Raw genomic sequence first — 26,163 nt, 5'->3', positions numbered from 1 at the left:
CTACACTTCAAAAGTGCTTCACTGGCTGTAAAGTGCTTTGAGATGTCCAGTGGTTGTGAAAGGCGCTATAGAAATGAAAGTCTTTCTTTTTTTTTCTAGGGTATTGACGACAGTGAACCTGTCCCCCTGAGGTGTTGTTGGACCTGAGGAAGGTGTGCCTTTCTGAACTGGTCATCATCCTCCAATCCCTGCAGCGCAATGAGCACAGCTCAGCAAATCCCACCCTTCCAAACTTTCCCATCTGGATCTTGTACTACATCAGGAATTGCCAACACTCCAGGAAAGCGAATCATAGCAAACCGAAGAGTCAAAAACATACAGGCAATAAAAAGTCTGCAAGGTGTTCAATGCACAAGTAGAGAAACGTTTACTGGCAAACCTCAGGATCCAGTGATACAACTGCGGCCTTGTTTACAGAGCAGACCGGGCCCGTTCCCCTGTCGGATGGCCATTTTAAACAGGTGAGGCGTGCACTGCGGGAGAGCTTCACCCGAACATATGAAATTCAGTGCGGGATGCAGTTTTGATAATTATTCTGTTTAGGCATGGCTCACATATACCTGCAGTGCAACCTCCTTCTGGCTCCAAAAGTGCCTTGGGAAATTTGGCACAACATGATTTGTTTGCGCCAAGTCAGGGGCTCAATCTTCTGACTTGCACCCGGCACCAGAGAGGCTCCAAGGTGTTAGCAGAATCCGGGAAAATCGGGTCTCAAATCTTACATCCATCTTTGTGTGTGTATAGATGTGTATTATCTGTACAATGCGTGCACATGGATTTGCAGATATTACGTCTAAATATGTCAATGCACATGCAGGAGAGATCATTTCCTGGCTTGTGTTTGAGGTGGGAGGCCTCACCCGCTGGTGTGCACTGCACATTATTTACCCACCATCAATTAATTTAAATGATCGGTAAATGGTCTGTGATGGCACCCACGCTTCCAACAGGTGGCGCCAGCTGGCCAGGCTTCCCGCCAGAAGTGGAAAATTGGAAAATTACCCTCAATGTGCACATTTCCTTCGATTAAAACCAGCGCACTCAGCACTGAACATTGAATCGGGGGGGTCTGGCTCAATACTACACTAGAAGGTGCAATTATTCACTGAGTCTGGCGAGGATTATTCTTGACACAATAGTCCTAAGGTTGGCCAGCCCTCCCACTCCCGTGCCAGAAGTGGCAATGTACTTGGGGCTGGGAAAGGGATTCTGGCCAATCTGCGAATGGATTGGTAAATTGAGCACTGGACTTTGAAAGTTTGCCTGCACTGCACCAGGTATAAATAATGCTGGCACTTTGAGCAGCAGCGTGAGTGGAATTTGCAGTTACATTGCTGACACTGGTGTGGGGAGACCTGCCGATCTACACTCAGACACCTGCACACAGCTGCACTTTACTGCCAGTGAGATTTCAGTTTATTGAGGAACGATAACTAGGAAGTCAACTATTATTTAAGGTTCTTTCCACCCAGCCACCACCCCCCCCCGCCCCCCCACAGCTCCAATATTCTCTCCTCTTCTCCTGAAAGGTACTAACCCACACTGGGGTACAGTTCCACAGGCACTGCATGCGCACCCGTACCTCACTTAACTGATGTGTCAGAAACTCATCGTTCATTGGCAGGTCATGCGACCTTGGAGGGCATCACAGCCTGATCGTCTCCTCACCCAGTGTCTACACACATGCATATTTCAGCAGGGCGGGGGTCATTGGATAGCGATCAGGAGAAGCAACATTGGAAGATTTCCCTCCCTAACCCAAAGGGCATTGAGACCGATTAACAGCAGAGGCCAGGAATCAAGCCTGGGACCGGCCTGGTGCGTATACCTCAGTAATACAACCAGGGAGTCAAAATGGAACATAAACAGAAAATGCTGGAAATATTCATCAGGTCAGGCAGCATCAGTGGAGAGAGAAACAGAGTTAACGGGGGCGATTTTGCCAATGGGGGCGCGTTGGAGGCAGGACTGCTGCTTGTCGGGCCTCAGTCCCGCTTCCATCGACGTCCGGCCAACCCACGCTATTTTCCCTTGATTGACCTTGTTAAGCCCACCCAGCGGGCTCAGCAGGCCAATTAAAGGAAAGCCGGTTACAGAGAATGTCAGCGTATGCCGTCATCATTTGACAGCTCTGTGAAACTGTCAAACACTGACATTCTCTGTTGTTCGGTGAGTTCTTGTACTCAAGACTCACCAAACCTCTTTCCTGAGCAGAAATCAGATGGTTGTTGCATCGGAGAATGCAGCAGCCATTCTGTCATCTCTGCCGGTGAGATGCCGGAGTCTCCGATTCCCAACGGTTGAAGCCTGCAGGATGAAACAAAGGTCAGGAAACTTTTTCTAAGACTTTCCGCTCACCTCACATACTTACCTCTCCACACTTGCACCCATCACTCACCTCCACAGCGCACTTTTCGACCCCGCAGACCCCCGCAGACCCACTGCTTGCCTCGGTGGCCCTGGCGGGGTTTCCCGAAGTTGGGAAGCCCGCACCTCTGTTGGAAAAATGGGGATAATCCTCTTAACTGCCTGTTAACTAGCTGTTAACAGGCAGCTAAGTGGCTGTAATCCCCTTCCCGCTTCCAGGAGACGGGACCCGGCGTGGGTCGGGGACCCGCCACCTGGGAAGATGGCACGGAGGCAGGTTGGGGCGGGATGGGCACCCGCCCCCAGTTTCTGCCATTTTCCCGGCAGTCCCGCCTCCAAACCCGCCTCCCCAGGGCTGGGAAAATCGCCCCCGTTAACTCTGTTTCTCTCTCTACAGATGCTGCCTGACCTGATGAGTGTTTGCAGCATTTTCTGTTTATATTTCAGATTTCCAGCATCCGCAGTATTTTGCATTAGTAAAAATGGAATGGTGCATTAGGAGGGAGGCACTTCAGTTTGAATTAAAAAAAAGAAAAATAATTAAAGTTCTTTTGTAGGGCTGCCATTGATACTGTTGTGATTGACAATGTAGTGATGTTACTATGCTGCTGATAGTGTTGTACCCTCCTCTGTGCACGTGTCTATCTCAACACAATACCAGGGCAACAATGTTCCTTTAAAAAAGTCAAAGCAAACTACATCAGGATTTAATTTGAAGTCCGCCTTTCAAACACCGGCCGACTCCAATAAGTTATCTGACGGATGCATTTTCAACCGTAAGAGAAAGAAAAAGATAATGGAATTAACTTCTCTTCTGTAACCGTGGTCTTTAACCCTTTCACAATATTTATACTTTCATTATATTCAAACAGAAGGCAGGCAGCTTCTGTGGAGATCAGATCTGAAAGAGCTCCAGATTATTTACTGCATTCCCGGATGTCCCGATAGGCCTGCAGTAACTCCCAGGGGTCTGGCCCTCACTTGCACTTGTGCACATAGTACCCTGTCACATATCCAATGATGAAAATGGTCCAAAACACCACAATTCCTCCAAGTACTTTCATCACAATGCCGAGTTTTCCGGTGCATAATTTATTATATACCCTGAGAAGAGAAACAAACAAAAGAAGAGCTCCATTTAAATCAGATCAGCGTTAAAAGCTTTGGCAAAATGGTTGAAGCAAATGGATGTTTGCACACAACAACAGCAAAATAGAATTCGATAGCAAAATACTGCGGATGCTGGAAATCCGAAATAACGACAGAAAATGCTGGAAAAACTCAGCAGGCCAGGCAGCGTCCCTGGAGAGAGAGAGTCAACGTTTCAGGTCGAAATCCTTCGTCAGGACTGAAAAAACACAGGAAATGAAACAGATTAAAAGGCCAGTTTGGGGGCTGGGAAATGGGGATGAAAGAACAAAAGAGAAGTGAAGAGACATTAAGAGGTATTCAAAACCAGACGAGATGGTGATAGGACTAGTGGAGAGACAAAAGACGGCTCGAGATTAGAATAACCCCTTAAAGAGCGGTCAAGCTCAGAGCAACCGCTCTACCGAGCCTGCCAACCGGTTTTATTCATTTTCAGCTTATGCACCTTGACACAGAAATAAACACTCGGCCTTTGATACTGTTGTGATTGGCAATGTAGTGATGTTACTATGCTGCTGATAGTGTTGTACCCTCCTCTGTGCACGTGTCTATCTCAACACAATACCAGGGCAACAATGTTCCTGTGTCAGAGGAATGGCCTAAATGGCCGAATTCATCCATTGCCACTGTTCCTCCGAGGGTTCCGCTGACCTCTCGCCAAAATTACAGCGGGAGAGCGGGAGAATCCCGGCAGAATTTCGGGACCATTAATATGACGTTAACAAAGATATTCACAAACAGCTGGAGCAGCAAGAGATGATGCTGGCAGTCAGCGTCTGTGGCCTGAGCGGAGGAGCTGCAGTTTAAAGCGTGGACTCCTCACCGGAACTCAGTGTTGTTTTAGATTTCCAGCATCTGCAGCTTCTTGGGTTTTTCCTCAAACAACTGGAATAGTTTTATTATTGTTACTGTGGCCCCAATCCACCGAGATCGTCACAATTCAGCAAACGGTTCATCTTATCCTTTGCTTCTTCAACTCTGTTTTATTTTAACTTTATTTTTTTATCTTTTCCATCACTCTACCTCTGATAACTCTGCCCCCTACTTTTAAAGTTTAAACGCTTATTTTTTTCAGAAAAGGTTTTCATTAGTTTTAACTCAGTTTGAAAGGTTGGTGTTCCAGCCAATGGAACCATCAATCTGGACGACTGATATAGTGGCATTATCAGCAAAACCAACTGCAATCTCCTCCCAGAACTTTAGGTCAGTTTGGCGGCTAGAAAACTGCCACTGGGAGGGAGGGAAATACAGTTCCGGTACAACATTTAAAAGACGGCGGCCAGTTGAAGGGCAATATCACTTTTCAGCAAGACGGCAGAAGGAGCAACAGCCTTAGGGAGGTCCAAGGGCCCGGCAGATTTTCTGATGCATCTGTGCACATTCTGCTGGCAGAAGTGGGGTCTAAGAGGGACAATCTGAGGGGCGCTGAGGCAGGAGGTCCCACGAGAGTGGTGCAGGCTATCTGCAGAACTTGCCAGTGAAACTTATACCACTCCAAGAATTGCCACCTATTGCAGCAAGAGGTTCTTGGGTATTGTGTGCAGTTTTGGTCGCCTTGTCTGAGGAAGGATGTTCTTGCCATGGAGGGAGTGCAGCGAAGATTCACCAGACTGATACCTGGGATGGCAGGAATGACGTATGAGGAGAGATTGGGACGATTGGGCTTATACTCGCTGGAGTTTAGAAGAATGAGAGGGGATCTCATTGAAACATAAAATTCTAACAGGACTGGACAGACTAGATGCAGGAAGGATGTTCCCGATGGTCGGGGGAGTCCAGAACCAGGGGTCATAGTCTAAGGATAAGGGGCGAGCCATTTAGGACAGAGATGAGGAGGAATTACTTCACCCAGAGAGTGGTGAACCTGTGGAATTCTCTACCACAGAAGGCAGTGGAGGCCAATTCATTAAATATATTCAAGAAGGAGTTGGATATATTTCTTAAGGCTAAAGGGATCAAGGGGTATGGGGAGAAGGCAGGGACAGGGTACTGAATTTGGATGATCAGCCATGATCTCATTGAATGGAGGAGCAGCCTCGAGGGGTCGAATGGCCTACTCCTGCTCCTATCTTCTATGTTTCTAATGACCTCAGATGGGTGGCCAAGGTAAGTCAAAGTTCCAGTGCTGACACACATCCTCTGTCACTCATACAGCTTCACCCGCCTCCTTACCCATCAGAACCTTTCTCTCTCAGCTACTGGGTGTCAGGGAATCTCACTTCTGCACAGAACAACCTCTCCAAACACTCAAGCACCTTCTTCACTCAAAACCACTCTCACAACTCACTTCAACATCAAGGACACTTCATTTAAACGGACAAGGCAGCTTCTGTTTTATTATTATTCATTCATGGGATGTGGGCATCGCTGGCAAGGCCAGCATTTATTGCCCATCCCTAGTTACCCTTGAGAAGGTGGTGGTGAGCCGCCTTCTTGAACTGCTGCAGTCCGTGCGGTGAGGGTACTCCCACAGTGCTGTTAGGGAGAGAGTTCCAGGATTTTGACCCAGCGACGATGTGTGACTTGAAGGGGAACTTGGAGGTGGTGGTGTTCCCATGCGCCTGCTGCCCTTGTCCTTCTAGGTGGAAGAGGTCGCGGGTTTGGGAGGTGCTGCCGAAGAAGCTTTGGTGAATTGCTGCAGTGCATCTTGTAGATGGTACACACTGCAACCACGGTACGCCGGTGGTGGAGGGAGTGAATCTTTAAGGTGGTGGATGGGGTGCCGATCAAACGGGTTGCTTTGTCCCGGACAGTGTTGAGCTTCTTGAGTGTTGTTGGAGCTGCACCTTTCAACATTATGGCAACATTGATTTCATGTGGAGGTTGTGGAGATGATTTCCACGCGTACGATCAAGGTGATGGAGTCCACCGCCCGCATCTGCAACAACCTGAAGACGGTGAAAGCCCAGGATGTCGCTGCAGCATCAAGACAGCTGGAAAAATGTCCAGAGTGGCAACTAACAGTGCTGCAACAAATGCTTTGAACAGGACACTTTCACAGGATACATGATCTGAATGGGACTATTCAGTCTGTGATAACACTAACCAGTAGAACCTCAGAAACTGCGCCCAGCACTAATGGGTTTACAAGGAAGGAGTGCAGATGTCGTTCTGTCTTCAGAAAGTGCCAATAAACTTCCTTTCAACATGGGCCTGGCAGCTTTAGACAAGGACCTGGCACGCTTTGAATCATAGACATTTACAGCACAGAAGGAGGCCATTCGGCCCATCGTGTCCATGCTGGCCGACAAAGAGCCACCCAGCCTAATCCCACTTTCCAGCTCTTGGTCCGTAGCCCTGTAGGTTATGGCACTTCAAGTGCATATCCAAGTACTTTTTAAATGTGATGAGGGTTTCTGCCTCTCCCACTCTTTCAGGCAGTGAGTTCCAGACCCCCACCACCCTCTGGGTGAAAAAAGTTCTCCTCAACTCCCCTCTAAACCTCCGACCAATGACTTTCAATCCATGCCCCCTGGTTATTGGCCTCTCTGCCACTGCCAGTGCCAGTCTGCCAGGAGCTGGGACACAGACAGACTGGGAAGGTCCCAGATTCTGTTCCTTGACGGTTGAGTGAGCAGGCGCCAGGCAGGGCAGCAGCAATGCGATAATTGGACTCTGTGCTCCCAGGCTCTGGAGGGGATAAATCCGCCAGGGGTCTTGCTCCTGATCACTGTTCAATGATTGCAGCTGGCGGTGAGCAGGACCCAGCTCAGCTATGCCCCAGGGTCCAGGCGGAAAGATGAAGATTGGCCATTGGCGGGTGCTCGTGGAGAGCGGCTCCCATACAACTGTCTCCTAGCAACAATCACAGCTTTTGGGAGGGCAGAAAATAAGGGAAAAGCGAACAGAAATGACAGGTTTTTTAAAAAGCAAATGTAAAATACACGCCTGTTCAGTAGGCTTTTATTTATTTTTTAATTTAATAGTATTAGAAGTAATTTCTGTGAGATTTCACTCACCATGTTTTAAAGATATCAGTTAGTCTGACTTCAGATGGCTTGTAAAACATAATCAGACAATGATACCTTTCCAGCTTAATTATGTTACTGATTAAAAGTAACAAGCTTAAATTGTGCAGAGCTCCTCCATTTAAACTCTCAGCTGAAACACCAGACAGATAACGATATAAGAACAGAAGAAACAGGAGCAGGAGTCAGCCGTTCGGCCCCTCAAGCCTGCCCCGCCATTCAATAAGATCATGGATGATCTTCTACCTCATCTCCACTTTCCTGAACTATCCCCATATCCCTTGATTCCCTTAATATCCAAAAATCTATCGATCTCTATCTTGAATACACTCAACGACTGAGCCTCCACAGCCCTCTGGGGTAGAGAATTCCAAAGATTCACCGCCCTCTGAGCGAAGAAATTTCTCCTCATCTCAGTCCTAAATGGCCGACCCCTTATTCTGAGACTGTGACCCCTGGTTCTGGACTCCCCAGCCAGGGGAAACATCCTCCCTGCATCTACCCTGTCAAGCCCTGTAAGAATTTTGTATGTTTCAATGAGATCACCTCTCATTCTTCTAAACTCCATAGAATATAGGCCTAGTCTACTCAATCTCTCCTCATAGGACAATCCCCCCATCCCAGGAACCAGTCTGGTGAACCTTCGTTACACTCCCTCTATGGCAAGTATATCCTTCCTTAGGTAAGGAGACCAAAACTGTACACAATACTCCAGGTGTGGTCTCACCAGGGCCCTATATAATTGCAGTAAGACGTCTTTACTCTTATACTCAAATCCTCTGAAGGTCCCAGGCAATATTAATCATATTTCTGCCCATGACTGTCAAAGTACATGGCGGATTATGGAATAATCTTACTCGAAATAAGCCTTACCTTTCACAGCCTGTTGCTTCTATTGCAGAAACGTTGATGGTGACCTGGTCCTGAGCATTGTCATTCCATCGGCTATACTGCACATCTGTCTCGTGAGTGTTCATTGTTAAGCTCAGTCGTTGGTGCTGAAGATTGGCAGGATCTGTTACGACACAAAACTTGTACTTTTAAGGCTTGAAAGGCGCTTGTAGTTCGTCTAAGCCGTGAACCAAAAGTTTTTTTTAAGTCAGCATCCTATGGTTAGTTGGATAATAAGGCCAGAATGCAACTTAGGAACAGGAGGAGGCCATTCAGCCCCTCGAGCCTGATCCGTCATTCAATTAGAGCCTGGCTGATCTGTATCTGAACTCCATCTACCCACCTTGGTGCCACACCCTTAATATAGGAAACTCTCGATTTACCGGCACCTAAATAACCGGAAATCGTTGTTAACCGGCAAAATTCAGGAGTAGGTTCAGGTAAGTTTTACTTCATATTAGTGGCCGTTCCTGGATCTGTGGCCGTGTAACCGGGGTTCCTGCACCTGTTGCTATGCAACAGGGATGCCTGGATTTGTTGCTGTGTACGGGGCTCTCGTACCTTTTACTATACCTCTCTGTAATCCGGACTTTTTGATAAACCGGCACCACGCCAGTCCCGTCGGTGCCGGATAAAAAAGAGTTTCCTGTACCCTTGCCTAACAAACTTGTTTCAACTTTCCTTGATTCCTGATCATTGATGCAGTCCTCTAGCATGGATTTAAAGCCTTTATTATCTATTTATTTACAGGATATTTTCTTTTGCATTTGAGATTTTATGAAGCACACGTGCTCCAGAACTTAAGCACAATATCTCGGCAGTACTGAGGGAGTGTTGCACTGACGAAGGTGCTGTCTTCTAGTTAAGCCGAGGCCCCATTGCCTGTTGCGGTGGACGTAAAATGATCCCGTGACACGAAAGGAAGAGCGGGGAGATTTTCCAGATGACCGGGTCAACACTTATCCATTAACAAACATCACCAAAACATATTAACCCGTCATTTATTGCCTTGCTGTTTGTGGGATTTTGCTGTGTGCAAATTGCCTGCTGTGCTTTCCTGCATTTCAACAGTGACGACACTTTAAAAGTAATTAGTTGGTTGTGAAGTACTTTGAGACGAAGATGTGAAAGGTGATATATATTTAAGGAGGGAGATACTTGCATTGGAGGCAGTTCAGAGAAGGTTCACGAAGTTGATTCCTGGGATGAAGGGGTTGTCTTATGAGGAAAGGTTGAGCAGGTTGGGCCTATACTCATTGGAGTTTAGAAGAATGAGAGGGGATCTTATTGAAATGTATAAGATTCTGAGGGGGCTCGACATGGTAGATGCAGAGAGGATGTTTCCCCTCGTGGGGGAATCTAGAACTAGGGGGCATAGTTTCAGAATAAAGGGTCGCCCATTTAAAACAGAGTTGAGGAGAAATTTCTTCTCTCTGAGGGTCGTGAATCTTTAGAATTCTCTAACCCAGAGAGCTGTGGAGGCGGAGTCAGTGAATATATTCAAGGTGGAGATAGACAGATATTTGAGCAACAGGGGAGTCAAAGTGTTGTGTCGGTACCTTTCTACCGAGACACAATTTAGGACTCAGAACTCAGAGATTCAAACATGAAGTGCTTTATTGGAAGGAAAGGAAGTTCTGGCAAGTTCCGAACAAAGAGAGCTAAACTTAACAGAGAACACCCAACCATTTATCTCCTCTGACAGCGCCACCACAGGTGGGAGGAGAACACACAATACATAACATTTCCTCCCCTCTTAAATGGAAGGTCCACATTATTCCTCAACAGGTAAGTTACTTTCAATGCACTCAACGAACCTAGGGTAGAGGTAGACTGCCTCAACCCCTGACTTTACCCTGGGGTTTATTCTGCCCCAGTCTTGTGGGTAAGTCACTAAGCCTACAGATCCAAGCGTCTTGGAGGCCGCCGCTCTCTGACAGGATACCGGCGGTCATCGCTGGCTTCCACAGCAGTAGGCATTGACACAGGCCTGGATGGAGAAGGTGCCTGTGTCAGTCGAAAGTCAGGAGTTTGCACAGGTGGAACAGTCTCTTTGACTTCCTGTGTTGGAGAAGAGCACTGTGGCAAAGGATGCTGGTTTGCGGAATCATCCGGAAACAGTTCAGGCCAACCAGCCATTGGAGCCTCTGTGGCTGTCTCTGCTACTAGCAACAGTTGATCTGTGTGTCTTCTCCAGACGACGTCCTCAGCAGTCTCAACCGTGTAAGACACAGGGCCCGTCTGCGCGATCACCGTAGCAGGAACCCATTTCGGTCCAGTGTTGTAGTTTCGAACTAGGACGTGCTCTCCCGGATGAAACCGTCTCTCCTTGGCTCTTTTCTCTCTCTTTTCAACTTGAGCTTGTTGTTGACGATGGACAACCTGCTCTGCCCTTGGAGGTTTGAGTAAGTCAAAACTTGTCCGCAACTGCCTCTTCATCATGAGCGAAGCGGGGGAAGTTTTGGTTGTGGCTCGTTCCTGTAGGACAACAGGAAGCTGTTCAGACGTTGGTGGATTGAGCCCTGACCTTGCGATGCCTTCGAGGCGTGCTTCAAAGTTTGCACGAACCTTTCTGCCTGGCCGTTAGTAGAGGGATGATAGGGCGCAGACCTGATGTGTTGGACACCATTCACATGCAGGAAGGTTGCAAACTCCTGTGATACAAATTGTGGACCGTTGTCACTTACGAGTTGTTCCGGTGAGCCATAACGGCTGAACATCTCACCAAGTTTCTCAATTGTTTTCTCTGCCGTGGTAGACCTCATCACAACGACCTCCGGCCACTTGCTACGAGCGTCTACAACCACCATAAACATCTTCTCTTCGAAAGGACCGGCGAAGTCCACATGTACTCGCTGCCACACTTCTGCAGGCCAATCCCAGGGGTGTAGGGTTGCCAGCTGTGGAACATTCCGGACCCTTTGACATGGGGAACATGTTTTGGCTTTCTTCTCAATATTCCCATCGAGACCTGGCCACCAGAAGTAGCTTCTTGCCATTTCCTTCATCCGAACCATCCCACTGTGGCCTGTATGAAGTTGTTGCAGAATAGGTTCCCTCAGAGGTGGCGGAATGATGACACGGCATCCCCAAAGAAGACAACCTGCCTGGATGGAGAGCTAATTTCTTTTTGAAACGTAAGGTTTCAAACTAGGAGAACCTCCTATAGCTCTCCCTCGAATGACATCGTCCATTACCTCAGACAGGACTGGATCGTTGCGGGTGTACCTTCGCACCTGAACTGCAGTGACAGGTGCTCCCTCCACTTGTCTAAAGTAGAAGATGTCTATCTGACGAGGCTCTGGGGGAGTAACAGGCAAGGGTAGCCTCGAGAGACCGTCTGCGTTGCCGTGCAAGTCTGATTTGCGATATTTGATGTCGTATGTGTATCCTGACAACAGTTAAGCCCACCTTTGCATCCTGCTTGCAGCGGAATTCCGGTGTGGGGCCCGAGGATTGAAGTCAATGGACGGTGGTCTGTCAGGAGTGTGAACCTTCTCCCAAACAGGTACTGATGAAATTTTTGAATTCCAAAAACGATTCCCAAGGCCTCGCACTCGATCTGTGCATAGTTACTCTCGGCCTTGTTCAAGGTGCGTGATGCGAAGGCGATAGGTTTCTCTTCACCCGAAGGTATGATGTGGGATATGACTGCTCCCACACCATATGGTGATGCATCACATGCTAGCTGCACGGGTAGCTTTGGGTCAAAGTGTGTCAGGACCTCCGATTTCAGCAATGCTTTCTTTGCTTGGGCGAAAGCTTCGTTGCACAGTTCAATCCATTTCCATGTTTTGCTTTGACATAGCAACTGATGTAACGGCTTCAGCAATGTTGCTAAGTCTGGAATAAACTTCCCATAGTAGTTAAGTAGCCCCAGAAATGAACGTAACTGGCTCACATTCTGGGGTGCTGGGGCCTCCACGATCGCCTTGACCTTTGACGGCGCCTTATGCAGGCCAGTAGCGTCAATCACATGCCCCAGGTACTCAACTGAAGACTGAAAGAATTCACATTTGTCTTTACGAACTCTGAGTCCGTACTCTTTCAGTCATTGTAGTGTCGCATCCAAGTTCAGAAGATGATCCTCCTCATTTGTCCCAGTGACAAGGATGTCGTCCAGGTAGCACTGGACTCCTGGCAGTCCACTCAAAATCTGATCCATTGCCCTTTGGAATAGAGCAGGGGCTGACGTAATTCCAAACGGAAGGCGGCAGTACCTGTATAGCCCCTTGTGTGTCACAATTGTCAGCAGCTCCTTTAATTTGTCATCGACATGCATTTGTAGATAAGCCTGGCATAAGTCTATTTTGCTGAACTTTTGCCCTCCGGCCAGGCCCGTAAAAAGATCATCAATGAGGGGAAGAGGGTACTGTTCCACAGACAGCACCGAGTTAATAGTCACTTTAAAATCCCCGCAGATTCGAACAGATCCATCCTTTTTCAGGACAGGAACAATGGGTGTGGCCCATTTGCTCACGCTCACAGGCTCCAGGACTCCATTCTCGACTAAGGCCTCCAAGTTAGCCTCAACTTTTGGCCTAATTGCATAGGGTACAGGTCGGGCTTTGTGAAACTTCGGCTTGCTGTCAGGTTTAATGTCCAGTCTCACGCTGATCTTTTTCATGCTCCCAAGTTCCCCATTGAAGAGTTCTGCATGTTTGTTTAACACTGCAGTCAGACCTGACTCCCCTTTTGACATCATGCGGACTGCAGACCAGTCCAGCGTGATTTTCTCTAGCCACGCATGTCCCAGTAGCGATGGGTAATTTCCCTTTACCGCATATAGTGGCAGTTTTGCAGTCTGTCCGTTCAATTTAACTGTCACCTCAATGACGCCTCTCATGGCCACAGGTTCGTCGGTATACGTCTTTAGCACAATGTTTGTTGGCTGAAGGGTAAGATGCTTTAGCATTTTGTTGTAGACAGTGTCTGAAACAAGGGACACAGCCGCGCCTGTGTCCACCTCCATCCGCACTGATTGTCCCGCCACCAGTGGTGACACCCAGTAGCCATTTGAATCACCTGCAACCGTCAGTATGTGCACCTCTTCCTCCTCAGAGGTGTCGCTCCCCTCTGTTTTGCTTGTTCCATCATACTGCACTGAATGAACACTCTTTTTCCTCTCTTGTCCAAATACAGACATTTTGCTTCCATGCTTCCCAGCTCTGTCTGTTCTTTTTTTACCTCTACAGGCGCGTTCAATGTGACCCTTTTTGCCACAATTTCGGCATTCCAGCTCCGTACACCAGCAGTCATTAGTGTGATGGCCCGTTTTCCCACAACGGTAACATGTGCCGTTCCGCGCACCTTTAGGCTCAGACGACACCTTGTGAACTCTCCCTGTTGAACTCAACTGGTCAGCCTCCTTTTCCGCCATCTCCATGGAGACACTAACTTCAATGGCCTTTTCAAGAGTAAGGTTGTCCTCAGTAAGAAGGCACTTCTGTGTGGCTGCATTTTGCAGACCACACACGAGTCTGTCTCAAATGGTGTCCTTCAGCACCTCCTTGAACTGGCAGTGTTCTGATAACCTTTTTAAAGCAGCAATAAACATCGTCACTGATTCCCCCTCCTCTTGATTCCGTTTGTGAAATCTAAATCTCTCAGCAATAACCAGAGGTTTTGGTGAAAAATGTGCTCCATGAATTTCCACCAGTTGCTCATATGTTTTAGTTCATAAGAACATAAGAACATAAGAAATAGGAGCAGGAGTAGGCCAATCGGCCCCTCGAGCCTGCTCCGCCATTCAATAAGATCATGGCTGATCTGATCCTAACCGCCAATCTACTATCACAGAACCATCTCCTGAATCTAACAGAAGTAGACACACGAAATAGGAGCAGGATCAGGCGACACGGCCCCTGGGCCCGCTCCGCTACCCACAGGGCCATGACCGATCCGAACCTAGACTCATGTCCAAATTCCTGCCCGCTCCCCGTAACCCTTAATTCCCTTTACTTCTAGGAAACTGTCTATTTCTGTTTTAAATTTATGTAATGATGTAGCTTCTACAGCTTTTTGGGGCAGCATATTCCATGGACCTACCACCCTCTGAGTGAAGTAGTTCCTCCTCATCTCAGTTTTGAAAGAGCAGCCCCTTATTCTAAGACTATGCCCCCTAGTTCTAGTTTCACTCATCATCGGGAACATCCTCCCCGCATCCACCCGATCCAACCCCTTCACAATCTTATATGTTTCAATAAGATCGCCTCTCATTCTTCTGAACTCCAATGAGTAGAGTCCCAATCTACTCAGCCTCTCCTCATATGTCCATCCCCTCATCCCCGGGATTAACCGAGTGAACCTTCTTTGTACTGACTCGAGAGCAAGTATGTCCTTTCTTAAGTATGGACACCAAAACTGTACGCAGTATTCCAGGTGCGGTCTCACCAATACCTTGTACAACTGAAGCAATACCTCCCTATTTTTATATTCTATCCCCCTAGCAATGAAAGCCAACATTCCATTGGCCTTCTTAATCACTTGCTGCACCTGCATACTAACCTTTTGAGTTTCGTGCACCAGGACCCCCAGATCCCTTTGTACTTCAGTACGTTCCAGTTTCTTGCCATTAAGATAATAACTTGCTCTACGATTTTTCCTGCCAAAGTGCATAACCTCACACTTTCCAGTATTGTATTCCATCTGCCAAATCTCTGCCCACTTACTTAGCCTGTCTATGTCCCCTTGCAGGTTTTTTATGTCCTCCTCACTCACTACTTTCCCTCCCATCTTAGTATCATCTGCAAACTTTGATATGTTACACTCGGTCCCCTCCTCCAAATCGTTAATATAGATTGTAAAGAGTTGGGGACCCAGCACTGACCCCTGCGAACACCACTTTTTACTGATTGCCAGTCTGAGAATGAACCATTTATCCCAACTCTCTGCCTTCTGTTAGATAGCCAATCCTCTATCCATGCCAGAATATTGGCTTATCTGGCTGCACGAGGCTGCAAAGTAAATTGAATGTCTTCGGCCCGATTACACTCAAAAAGGTAGGCACGACCTTTTCATTTTCCACCGCATTCGCCAATACAAAATAGTCAAAACTTTCCGTATATGTGCTCCATTGCTCCACATTTTCATCAAAATCACCGATGTTTCCTAATATAGTAGCCATCTCACGTTTCAAATTAAAATGTCTGTTTACTCACTGCACCCGTAACGTACACAGATTCATCCGCTCCTTGTTGCCACTTGTTGTGTTGGTACCTTTCTACCTAGACACAATTTAGGACTCAGAACTCAGAGATTCAAACATGAAGTGCTTTATTGGAAGGAAAGGAAGTTCTGGCAAGTTCCGAACAAAGAGAGCTAAACTTAACAGAGAACACCCAACCATTTATCTCCTGTGACAGCACCACCACAGGTGGGAGGAGAACACACAATACATAACACAAGGGTTATGGGGAACGGGCAGGGAAGTGGAGTTGAGGCCAAGATCAGATCAGCCATGATCTTATTGAATGGCAGAGCAAGCTCGAGGGGCTCAATGGCCTCCTCCTGTTCCTATATCCTGCAGTACCTTGCCCAAATGGCCATTCTTCAATGTAAGTGCCAGAAGGCTACTCTCCCAAGGAGGGAGTGAGTGGGCATCGCATCTGCACTTGATCCTGCAGAACTTAACCACGCTTGTGCAGGAGTCACTAGCCAGCAGTCAGGAACAGGAATCTCAGGTGATCCTTTCTCTCCAGGGACACGTAAGCACAAGTCCTGTTACCAGCCTGGCTGACACCAGCTAACTTTGCTCAGACTTTGAGTCGCCAACTCTGGTTGGACGTCTTCCTAGAGGTTTCATCACATGACCTCTCCCCTCCAATCACCCGTTCCCGTGGCCCCACCTTTAGTCACACCACTTTCCCACCCCGACTGAAACCGATCAGACTCTTCATTACCCGTTTACATCATTCTTGACAGTCTGTCAAACCGCCTTTTACTTGTTTTTATAACTAAGAAATTAAAGTTTTCAAAGAAAATTATAATTTTTCTCCCGGTTGTTGCTGGCAGCAGTTTCCTGAAGATTAGTCTTCAATTCCTGGAGACGCCAGGGCAATCCTGGCGGGTTGGTGACCCTGTTTAGACTGGGGATCGAGCCGGGAACCTTCCTGCTCTGTATGACTCGATCCCACCGAGCAGCGCAGTTCTGAATTGGACCATCAGGACAGTGATCTAACAAAGAATCTGGGCAATGTGAATCAGTTGTAGAATGCATGATTAAATATGCTGATACATTATGACCTTGGAACACTGTGCACTGTCGCCCCTTGTTTGCATAAAATGTCCTTTCCATTGTTGCCGGTTCGTTTGAATGCTCCTTTCTAATTTAATTCTTTGTGGGTACGGTAGTACAGTGGTTATGTTACTGGGCTAGTAATCCAGAGGCCTGGACTTAATGATCCAGAGACATGAGTTCAAAATCCCACCACAGCAGCTGGGGAATTTAAGTTCAGTTAATTAAATAAATCTGAAATTAAAAACTAGTGTCAGTAATGGTGACTGTGAAACTCTTGGATTGATGTAAAAACCCATCTGGTTCACTAATGCCCTTTAGGGAAGGAAATCTGCTGCCTTTACCTGGTCTGGCCTATATGTGACTCCAGACCCACAGCAATGTGGTTGACTCTTAACTGCCCTCTGTGGTTCAAGGCAGCGGCTCACCACCACCCTTCTCAAGGGCAATTAGAGATGGGCAATAAATGCTGGCCTTGCCAGCGACACTCACATCTCATGAATAAAAAATAAAGTTGCCATGTCAAAGGAGGACCTGTGCTTTTCCCAGAGTGAGGCAGAACTACTCAGTGCCACAGCAGCCGGTCTACTGTAAGGAAAAGGTTGTATAAGTACATGAGGGAGGAAGGATATAGTGATAGGGTGGGAGGAGGCTCGGGCGGAGCAGAAACACCAGTCTAGATGATGGGCCGAATGGCCTGTTTTGGTGCTATACATTCTATGTAATTTTATGTTTACATTTCAGTGGAATGGCAGAATGCCGGAATCTTGTCAGTAACACTTTGAATATATATTGTAAACTTAGCTTGGTTAAGCCGTACTGCAATCTTGTAACACTGTCTTTGAACAAAACCCAGCTGAGGTTGAGATACAGTTAAGTTATGATTATCTAAACCCCAGGACAATTAGTAATATAGGACCATCATTGCCAGTCTCAGTGTTTAATGGCATTACTTGTGCTACCATAGATGTTGCTAAAAACAATCAGTGTTAGTTCATTCACGTTAATGTGTCCATCCTCAACTGGATGACTGATAACGAGGAGTCCTGACTTCACTCTGTGGAATATTCCTCTCTCTGCTGTTTCATTGTGCTTTCTCACTTCGTGCCAAAGGTCAGATCAGATGGCAAAACTCTTTAATATTGCACACAAGCACAGAAAGCAAAATGAAACATCGGCTGAGAAGGGAATTTATTTTCAGTGACATCGCAGTGCTTATCCCACAATGGGAACTAAAGCTGCAACTGCTTGTGCGACAACTTCGCACTAGCTGGAGATGAACTTAGTCTCGCCATCAGTCTAGAGAAGAAAATGATCATGGCACAAGGTTCGTTGATCGTATCAGAGGTTTCAATAGTTAACACCGCGCTGCAAGTCATGCACAGCTTCTGTTACCTAGGATTAATTGTATTGTACAACTTATCTCTGGCCGACAAGCTTAATTAGCTCATCGGAAAGGTAACCAGCACACTCAGCCAATTGATTAATAATAGGAAATTGAGATTGAACACCAAGGTATGGGTCTGTCATAGATTTATACAGCACAGAAAGAGGCCCTTCGTACCAAGTATGGATTCTGAGCTCATGGCTGTATGGTAGCGAGACCTGGACCACCGACAACAGGCATTGGATACCACGTTTCACACATTACAACAGTGACTACACTTTAAAAGTATTTCATTGGCTGTAAAGCGCTTTGGGACGTCCCGAGGTTGTGACAGGCGCTGTAGAAATGCAAGTCTTTCTTTTCTTTATGAGAGAAGGCTCAAGTCTTTCCACTCCTGCTGTATTCTAAATATCAAGTGGAAAGATAAAGAACCTGACACCGAAGTATTAAGGAAGCTAAGTTGCCGAGTCTAAAACCCTTTCTTAAACACAGAGGCCTTGGCTATCTATCTTGGATGGAAGATAGTCATGTTACAACGGGCCTCTTGTGTGGAGAAGTTACAGATTCTTCACGGCTGCTGGGCCGAGCTAGGCTCAGGTTCAAAATCATTTGCAAAGCTCACTTGAAAACTTTCAACATTGATATCACAAGCTGGCAAGATGTGGCTAACAACAGGCCACACTGGAGGGCTGCACTGCACCAGGGAGCTGAAGAGGCTGAAGAGAGGGAGCTGAGAGAGAGCAAAGAGGAAAGTGCAGGAATGACGTATGAGGAGAGATTGTGTCGATTGGGCTTGTACTCACAGAAATCACAGAAACCCCACAGTGCAGATAGAGGCCATTTCGGCCCATCGAGCCTGCACCGACACATATCCCACCCGATCCCCGTAACCCCTACACCAACACATATCCCACCCTATCCCCTGTAACCCCACGTATTTAATCCCCCTAACACTAAGGGTCAATTTATCATAGCCAATCAACCTAACCCGCACATCTTTGGACTGTGGGAGGAAACCGGAGCACCCGGAGGAAACCCACGCAAACACGGGGAGAATGTGCAAACTCCACACAGACAGTCACCCGAGGCCGGATTCGAACCCGGGTCCCTGGCGCTGTGAGGCAACAGTGCTAACCACTATGCCACCGTGGAGTTTAGAAGAATGAGAGGGGATCTCATCGAAACTTATAAAATTCTGGCAGGACTAGACAGACTAGATGCAGGAAGGATGTTCCCGATGGCTGGGGAGTCCAGAACCAGGGGTCACAGTCTAAGGATAAGGGGTTTTAGGACAGAGATGAGGAGGAATTTCTTCACCCAGAGAGTGGTGAACCTGTGGAATTCTCTACCACAGAAGGCAGTTGAGGCCAATTCATTAAATATATTCAAGAAGGAGTTAGATATATTTCTTAAGGCTAAAGGGATCAAGGGGTATGGGGAGAAAGCAGGGACCGGGTACTGAATTTGGATGATCAGCCATGATCGCATTGAATGGCGGAGCAGGCTCGAGGGGCCGAATGGCCTACTCCTGCTCCTATCTTCTATGTTTCTATGCCTCATGTCCCAAGAGTCAGTACTGTGGAGCTTCAGACCCTGTGTCGTATCTGTGGCAAGGACTGTCACTCGAGAATTGGGAGTCTTCACCCGCTCACGATGCAAGGTAAAGTAACTGAACGGCTTTAGTGTTTACACTGCTCTCTTTCAAAATAGCTGGCTGCCGTATATTTGAAGAAGAGCAGGGTAGTTCTCTTGTGTCCTAGCCAACATCTATCCCTCAACCAACACCACTAAAAATAGATGAACTGGTCATTTATCCATTGCTGCTTGTGTTCTGTTGCTATGTGCAGATTGACGATTGACAGTGTTTGCCTACATTACATTTTAGAAATAGTTCCTTGGCTGCGAAGCGCTTTGGGACACTCTGAGGATGTGAAAGGCGTGATATCGGGAATGGTGTCAGAGTGGTGATGTCACTGGGCTAGTAATCCAGAGGCATGGACTATTGATCCAGAGACGTGAGCTCAAATCCCACCACGGCAGCTGGGGAATTTAAATTCAGTGAATTAGATAATCTGGAATAAAAAGCTAGTATCAGTAATGGAACCCATTGAAACTATCGGATTGTCGTAAAAACCCCTCTGGTTCACTAATATCCTTTAGGGAAGGAAATCTGCCGTCCTTACCCGGTCTGGCCTGTATGTGACTCCAGACCCACCGCAATGTGGTTGACTCTTAACTTCCCTCTGAAATGGCCGAGCGAGACACTCATTTGTAACAAACCGCTACGAAACACAATAATAAGAATGAAACCGGACGGACCACGCGGTATCGACCTCGGCACCGGCGACGGACACGGACACGGCACATCCAGCCCAGTCAACCCCGCAAAGTCCTCCTCACCAACATCTGGGGACTTGTGCCAAAATTGAGAGTCCCACAGACTAGTCAAGCAACAGCCTGACATAGTCATACTCACAGAATCATACCGTTCAGCCAATGTCCCGAACTCCTCCTCCACCATCCCTGGGTATGTCTTGTCCCACCGGCAGGACAGACCCACCAGGAGTGGCAGCACAGTGGTATACAGTCGGGAAGGAGTGGCCCTGGGAGTCCTCAACATTGACTCCGGACCCCATGAAGCCTCATGGCTTCAGGTCAAGAATGGGCAAGGAAACCTCCTGCTGATTACCACCTACCGCCCTCCCTCAGCTGATGAATCAGTACTCCTCCATGTTGAACACCACTTGGAAGAAGCACTGAGGGTAGCAAGGGCACAGAATGTACTCTGGGTGGGGGACTTCAATGTTCATCACCAAGAGTGGCTCGGTAGCAACAATGCTGGCCGAGCTGGCCGAGTCCTGAAGGACATAGCTGCCAGTCTGGGCCTGCGACAGGTGGTGAGAGAACCAACACGAGGGAAAAACCTACTTGACCTCTTCCTTACTAGTCGCAGATGCATCTGTTCATGACAGTATTGGTAGCAGTGACCACTGCACAGTCATTGTGGAGACAAAGTCCCGTCTGCACACTGAGGACACCCTATATCGTGTTGTGAGGCACTACCACCGTGCTAAATGGGATAGATTCAGAACAGATCTAGCAGCTCAAAACTGGACATCCATGAGGCGCTGTGGGCCATCAACAGCAGCAGAATTGTATTTCACCACAATCTGTAACCTCATGGTCTGGAATATCCCTCACTCTACCATTACCATCAAGCCAGGGGACCAACCCTGGTTCAATAAGGAGTGTAGAAGAGCATGCCAGGAGCAGCACCAAGCATACCTAAAATGAGATGCATGCCAGCTCTCAGCTGGCAAGAATTGGGTTGAGGCCTTACAATGATGTCCTGGGCGGAATTCTCAGGGTAGTCCAGGAAGTCCTTCAGATACGCCTCCTGCAGACGGAGAGAGCACAAGAGAAGCCCATCCCATCCCCCATCAGAATTGGAGGCGGCACTTTGCACGGGCCGGAGCCCCAGTGGCACTGGTTTCTGTCCTAAATTCCAGCCCCCAAAGGGGGTTCTGCTTGCCTTCTGCCGTGGGGAGAGTTTAGTTGTCCAGTAACATAACCACTGCATTTCTACCTTAGTAGGAATTGTATTGACCTTTGAATTCGGCAGCCCCCACACCAGAGATCATTTTCTGGCTATTGGAGATCATCCGTATAGTTAGGGAAAGAAATCCCAAACGGATTGAATGACTCATCCTTCCATTCGGTTATAGTCACCCAAACCCAGCAAACAGAGGACTGGTTGCTGGTTCTGTACAGTATGTGTAACCTGTCTATTTCTGATTTATCCCCTTCTCTCGGCATTTTATTGTTTGGCAAACCCAAGTCACGTGTCTGTTTTGTACTGTTTTCTGTTACAAGGCTTGAGGTGTGGATGGGTCACTGATTCTTAAGGGTTAGTGATGTTGGCTGAGCCTGGGAGTTACGTCATTAATATCTGAGCATGAGTTGTACAGATCAGGCTGTGCTGTGGCTGCTGGGCCAGGCTGGAATGTACTGTTAAGCGCCTTTCACGACCACCGGATGTCTCAAAGTGCTTTACAGCCAATAAAGTACTTTTTGAAGTGGAGTCACTGTTGTAATGTGGGAAACGCAGCAGCCAATTTGCGCACAGCAAGCTCCCACAAACAGCAATGTGATAATGACCAGATAATCTGTTTAGTGATGTTGATTGAGGGAGAAATATTGGCCCCAGGACACCGGGAATAATTCTTCTCTCGAAATAGTGCCATGGGATCTTTTATGTCCACCTGAGAGAGCAGACGGGGCCTCGGGTTAACGCCTCTTCCGAAAGACGGCACCTCTGACAGTGCAGCACTCCCTCAGCACTGCACTGAAGTGTCAGCCTAGATTTTTGTGCTCAAGCCCCTGGAGTGGGACTTGAATCCACAACCTCCTGACTCAGAGGCGAGAGAGTGCTGCCCACTGAGCCACGGCTGACACTGTGTTGGTAGCTACGGCTGGCTGTCATTAGATTTTTAATTCTTAAGCGTAGATATATGTGTGGCTGAGAGATTCTGTGCACAGCCAACAGCATTTTCAGCAATCGATGGGTGGCATAGGTGGGCAAACAAATAATTCAAATGTCAGTAAAACAGACGGAGAATAACACGAAAAGCAAAATACTGCGGATGCTGGAAATCTGAAATAAAAACAGAAAATGCTGGAAGTACTCAGCAGGTCAGGCAGCATCTGTGAAGAGAGAAACAGAGTTAACGTTTCAGGTCGATGACCTTTCGTCAGACTGAGAGTAACCCCTGACCCCACTATCCACACCTATAATACTAACCTATATACTGGCAACAGAAAGTAAAACATGCTTATTTTGGATAGCGCGAGCACAGCTCTGTTAGTTCTGATAATAAGAACATAAGAAATAGGAGCAGGAGTCGGCCATTTGACCCCTCGAGCCTGCTCCACCATTCATTAAGATCGTGGCTGATCTTCTACCTCATCTCCACTTTCCCGCCTGATCCCCATATCCCTTGATTCTCCAAGTGTCCAAAAATCTATCGATCTCAAAATAGGGAAATACAATAATGCATTTTCCATTGTTGGCAATTAAACAAGATATCTAATAATTAAAAAAAAGCTATAGACATTTTATACAAGCAGAGGTTGTGATAGCGATTCCTCTCGAACCCTATCTCACCTCGGCCATTAATCAAGCTCTCGTCCACACTTGTGTCACTTCCAGACTCGGTGGCCCCCAGAGTGACAGGGGCGGCTTTCGTAGGCGGGAGGGTGGAGTTTCAGACGGGAAACCCGGAAATTTTGACTCCACAGCAGGTGACATTTTTTTAACAGGATTCCCGTCTGGAAGTCAGCCTGATTGACAGGTTGGCTTCCAGTCGGGCGGAGAGTGGTCTGGAGCAGACCGTAGGGGCAGGTAGGGTGCCTGCAGCTGCTGCTGGGATCGTGGGGTGGGGCGGCGGGGGGGTGCTCTGATCCCATGGATTGGAGGGTAGCTAATGTTACTCCACTATTCAAAAAAGGTGGTAGAGAGACAACGGGGAATTATAGACTGGTAAGCCTGACATCGGTAGTGGGGAAAATGCTAGAGTCCATTATAAAAGATGTAATAGCAGAGCACTTGGAAAACAGTGACAGGATCGGACAAAGTCAACATGGATTTACAAAAGGTAAATCGTGCTTGACTAATCTACTGGAATTTTTTGAGGATGTAACTGGTAGAATAGATAAGGCAGAACCAGTGGATGTGGTGTATTTGGACTTTCAGAAGGCTTTCGATAACGTCCCGCATAAGAGATTAGCGTGTAAAGTTAAAGCACAAGGGATTGGGGGCAAGGTACTGACTTGGATAGAGAACTGGTTGGCAGACAGGAAGCAAAGAGTTGGAATAAATGGCTCTTTTTCCGAGTGGCAGGCAGTGACTAGTGGGGTACCGCAGGGATCGGTGCTAGGACCCCAGCTATTCACAATATATATTAATGATCTAGACGAGGGAACTAAATGTAATATCTCCAAGTTTGCAGATGACACAAAGCTGGGTGGGCGTGTGTGCTGTGAGGAGGATGCCGAGAAACTCCAGTATGATTTGGACAGGTTGGGTGATTGGGCAGATGCATGGCAGATGCAGTATAATGTGGATAAATGCGAGGTTATCCACTTTGGTGGCAAAAACAGGAAGGCAGATTATTATCTGAATGGCAATAGATTGGGAGAAGGGGAAGTGCAACTAGACCTGGGTGTCCTTGTGCACCAGTCGCTGAAGATAAGCATGCAGGTGCAGCAGGCGGTTAAGAAGGCAAATGGTCTGTTGGCCTTCGTAGCGAGAGGATTCGAGTACAGGAACAAGGATGTCTTGCTGCAGTTGTACAGGGCCTTGGTGAGACCACACCATGAGTATTGTGTGCAGTTTTGGTCGCCTTATCTGAGGAAGGATGTTCTTGCCATGGAGGGAGTGCAGCGAAGATTCACCAGACTGATACCTGGGATGGCAGGAATGACATATGAGGAGAGATTGGGTCGATTGGGCTTATACCCACTGGAGTTTAGAAGAATGAGAGGGGATCTCATTGAAACTTATAAAATTCTAACAGGACTAGACAGACTAGATGCAGGAAGGCTGTTCCCGATGGCGGGGGAGTCCAGAACCAGGGGTCACAGTCTAATGATAAGGGGCGAGCCATTTAGGACTGAGATGAGGAGGAATTTCTTCACCCAGAGAGTGGTGAACCTGTGGAATTCCCTACCACAGAAGGCAGTTGAGGCCAATTCTTTAAATATATTCAAGAAGGAGTTAGATATATTTCTTAAGGCTAAAGGGATCAAGGGATATGGGGAGAAAGCAGGGACAGGGTACTGAATTTGGATGATCAGCCATGATCTCATTGAATGGCGGAGCAGGCTCGAGGGGCTGAATGGCCGACTCCTGCTCCTATCTTCTATGTTTCTATGTTTCAATCCCCGTCCCTGGGGGTCCATTCCTGGGGGGGGGCGTGGGTGTGTGATCCCGGGGGCGGGGGTCCGATCGCAGACCTTGTGGGTGAGGGGGAGTGCGACCCTTAGGGTGGGGATCTGATCCCAGACCCTGGGGGTGAGGGGGAGTGCGATCCCGGGGGGTGGGGGTCTGATCCCAGACCCTGGGGGTGAGGAGGAGTGCGACCTCAGGGGCTGGGGTCCGATCCCAGGTCCTGGGGGTGAGAGGAAGTGCGACCCCGGGGCGGGGTCCGATCCCAGACCCTGGGGGTGAGGGGGAGTGCGACCCCAGGGGCGGGGGTCCGACCCTAGACCGAGAGGTCTTTGTATGGGGGTAGGGTCTGATGGGGGGTGGTCCGATCCAAGCTAAGAGGATAAGCTTGAGGGGCCGGTGGGGGCCGGGGTGGGGGAAGCACATTTATATATCGGCTTTCACGACCTCAGGACGTCCCAAAGCGCTTTACAGCCAATTAAGTACTTTGGAATTTAGTCACTGTAGGAAATTCTGACTTATTTGATGATCTCCCTGCCCCAGAGAGACTGTGCTAACTGCAGCACCCTCTACTATTGGCCACATTGTGCTCAGGTAGGAACTGAACCTGGGATGGCTCTGTACCCCACCCGGGAGCACATTCACCCAGTCAGATGCAGAGGCCAGCTAGCAGCATGTAGTTTACTGTAAAGAATGGTGTGTCCCACTTAAGAGTAACTCAGCATCGAATGCGGAACACTCATAAAACAGGCCTGGGGGTAATTTAAGTTTGTGTATGCACCCTCAGGTTCACAGTGCATTGTAACTTATGTGAACAAAAATACTAATAGTGTTGCTGATGCTTATCAAATAGAGCTTCATATCACAATATATGATTGAATAAACCCCACATTGTAACACTTGCTAGGATGACAGAACTAATTTATGAGACAAAAAAAATCACAAATTGAATCTTAGTCCAAGTAGCAAATAATTTTATTTAAAGCCCTTGCAAGTATCTGCAGCAAAGGTCCATTTCTCTGCTCCAACCATAGTCTGAAATGGTGTCTTATTACGAAACTTAAGAACAGAAACAAGCCTTAAACTGAAATTTTACCAAATATTTCAAATCAAAATAAATAAGGAGATTAACTTACCCGAAACAGTATTTAGTAAACACTTCTTTACAAAGCAACTGGTCCCCCTTTCGGAAATTGCTTCAAAGTTTGAAAGCAGCCAG

General features: G+C 47.6%; 1 protein-coding gene across 1 annotated transcript; it reads right to left on the bottom strand.

Annotated features, from left to right (window-relative positions):
• Positions 1 to 343: 343 nt before the first annotated feature.
• Positions 344 to 26,163, bottom strand: smim1 (small integral membrane protein 1). The gene is made up of 3 exons (XM_085967514.1): positions 26,081 to 26,163; positions 8,358 to 8,499; positions 344 to 3,471 (listed from the first exon to the last, which is right to left on the bottom strand). The coding sequence occupies exons 2-3, from the start codon at positions 8,459 to 8,461 to the stop codon at positions 3,345 to 3,347; spliced, it is 231 nt and encodes a 76-aa protein (XP_085823640.1). The 5' UTR covers positions 8,462 to 8,499; positions 26,081 to 26,163; the 3' UTR covers positions 344 to 3,344.

Source organism: Somniosus microcephalus, chromosome 25, assembly GCF_052327205.1.
Source record: "Somniosus microcephalus isolate GS21.2 chromosome 25, FLI_Smic_1.0, whole genome shotgun sequence".
NCBI lineage: Eukaryota > Metazoa > Chordata > Chondrichthyes > Squaliformes > Somniosidae > Somniosus > Somniosus microcephalus.
Note: the sequence above shows the minus strand (reverse complement) of the source record. Positions and strands in the feature narration are given on the sequence as shown.

Bases quoted from the DNA above. Each gene is read 5' to 3' on its own strand.
- smim1 (XM_085967514.1), bottom strand. From the start codon at position 8,461: ATGAACACTCACGAGACAGATGTGCAGTATAGCCGATGGAATGACAAT. The intron at 3,472-8,357 runs GTAAGGCTTATT...TTCTCTTCTCAG, and splicing joins GAAGCAACAGGCTGTGAAAG to GGTATATAATAAATTATGCA.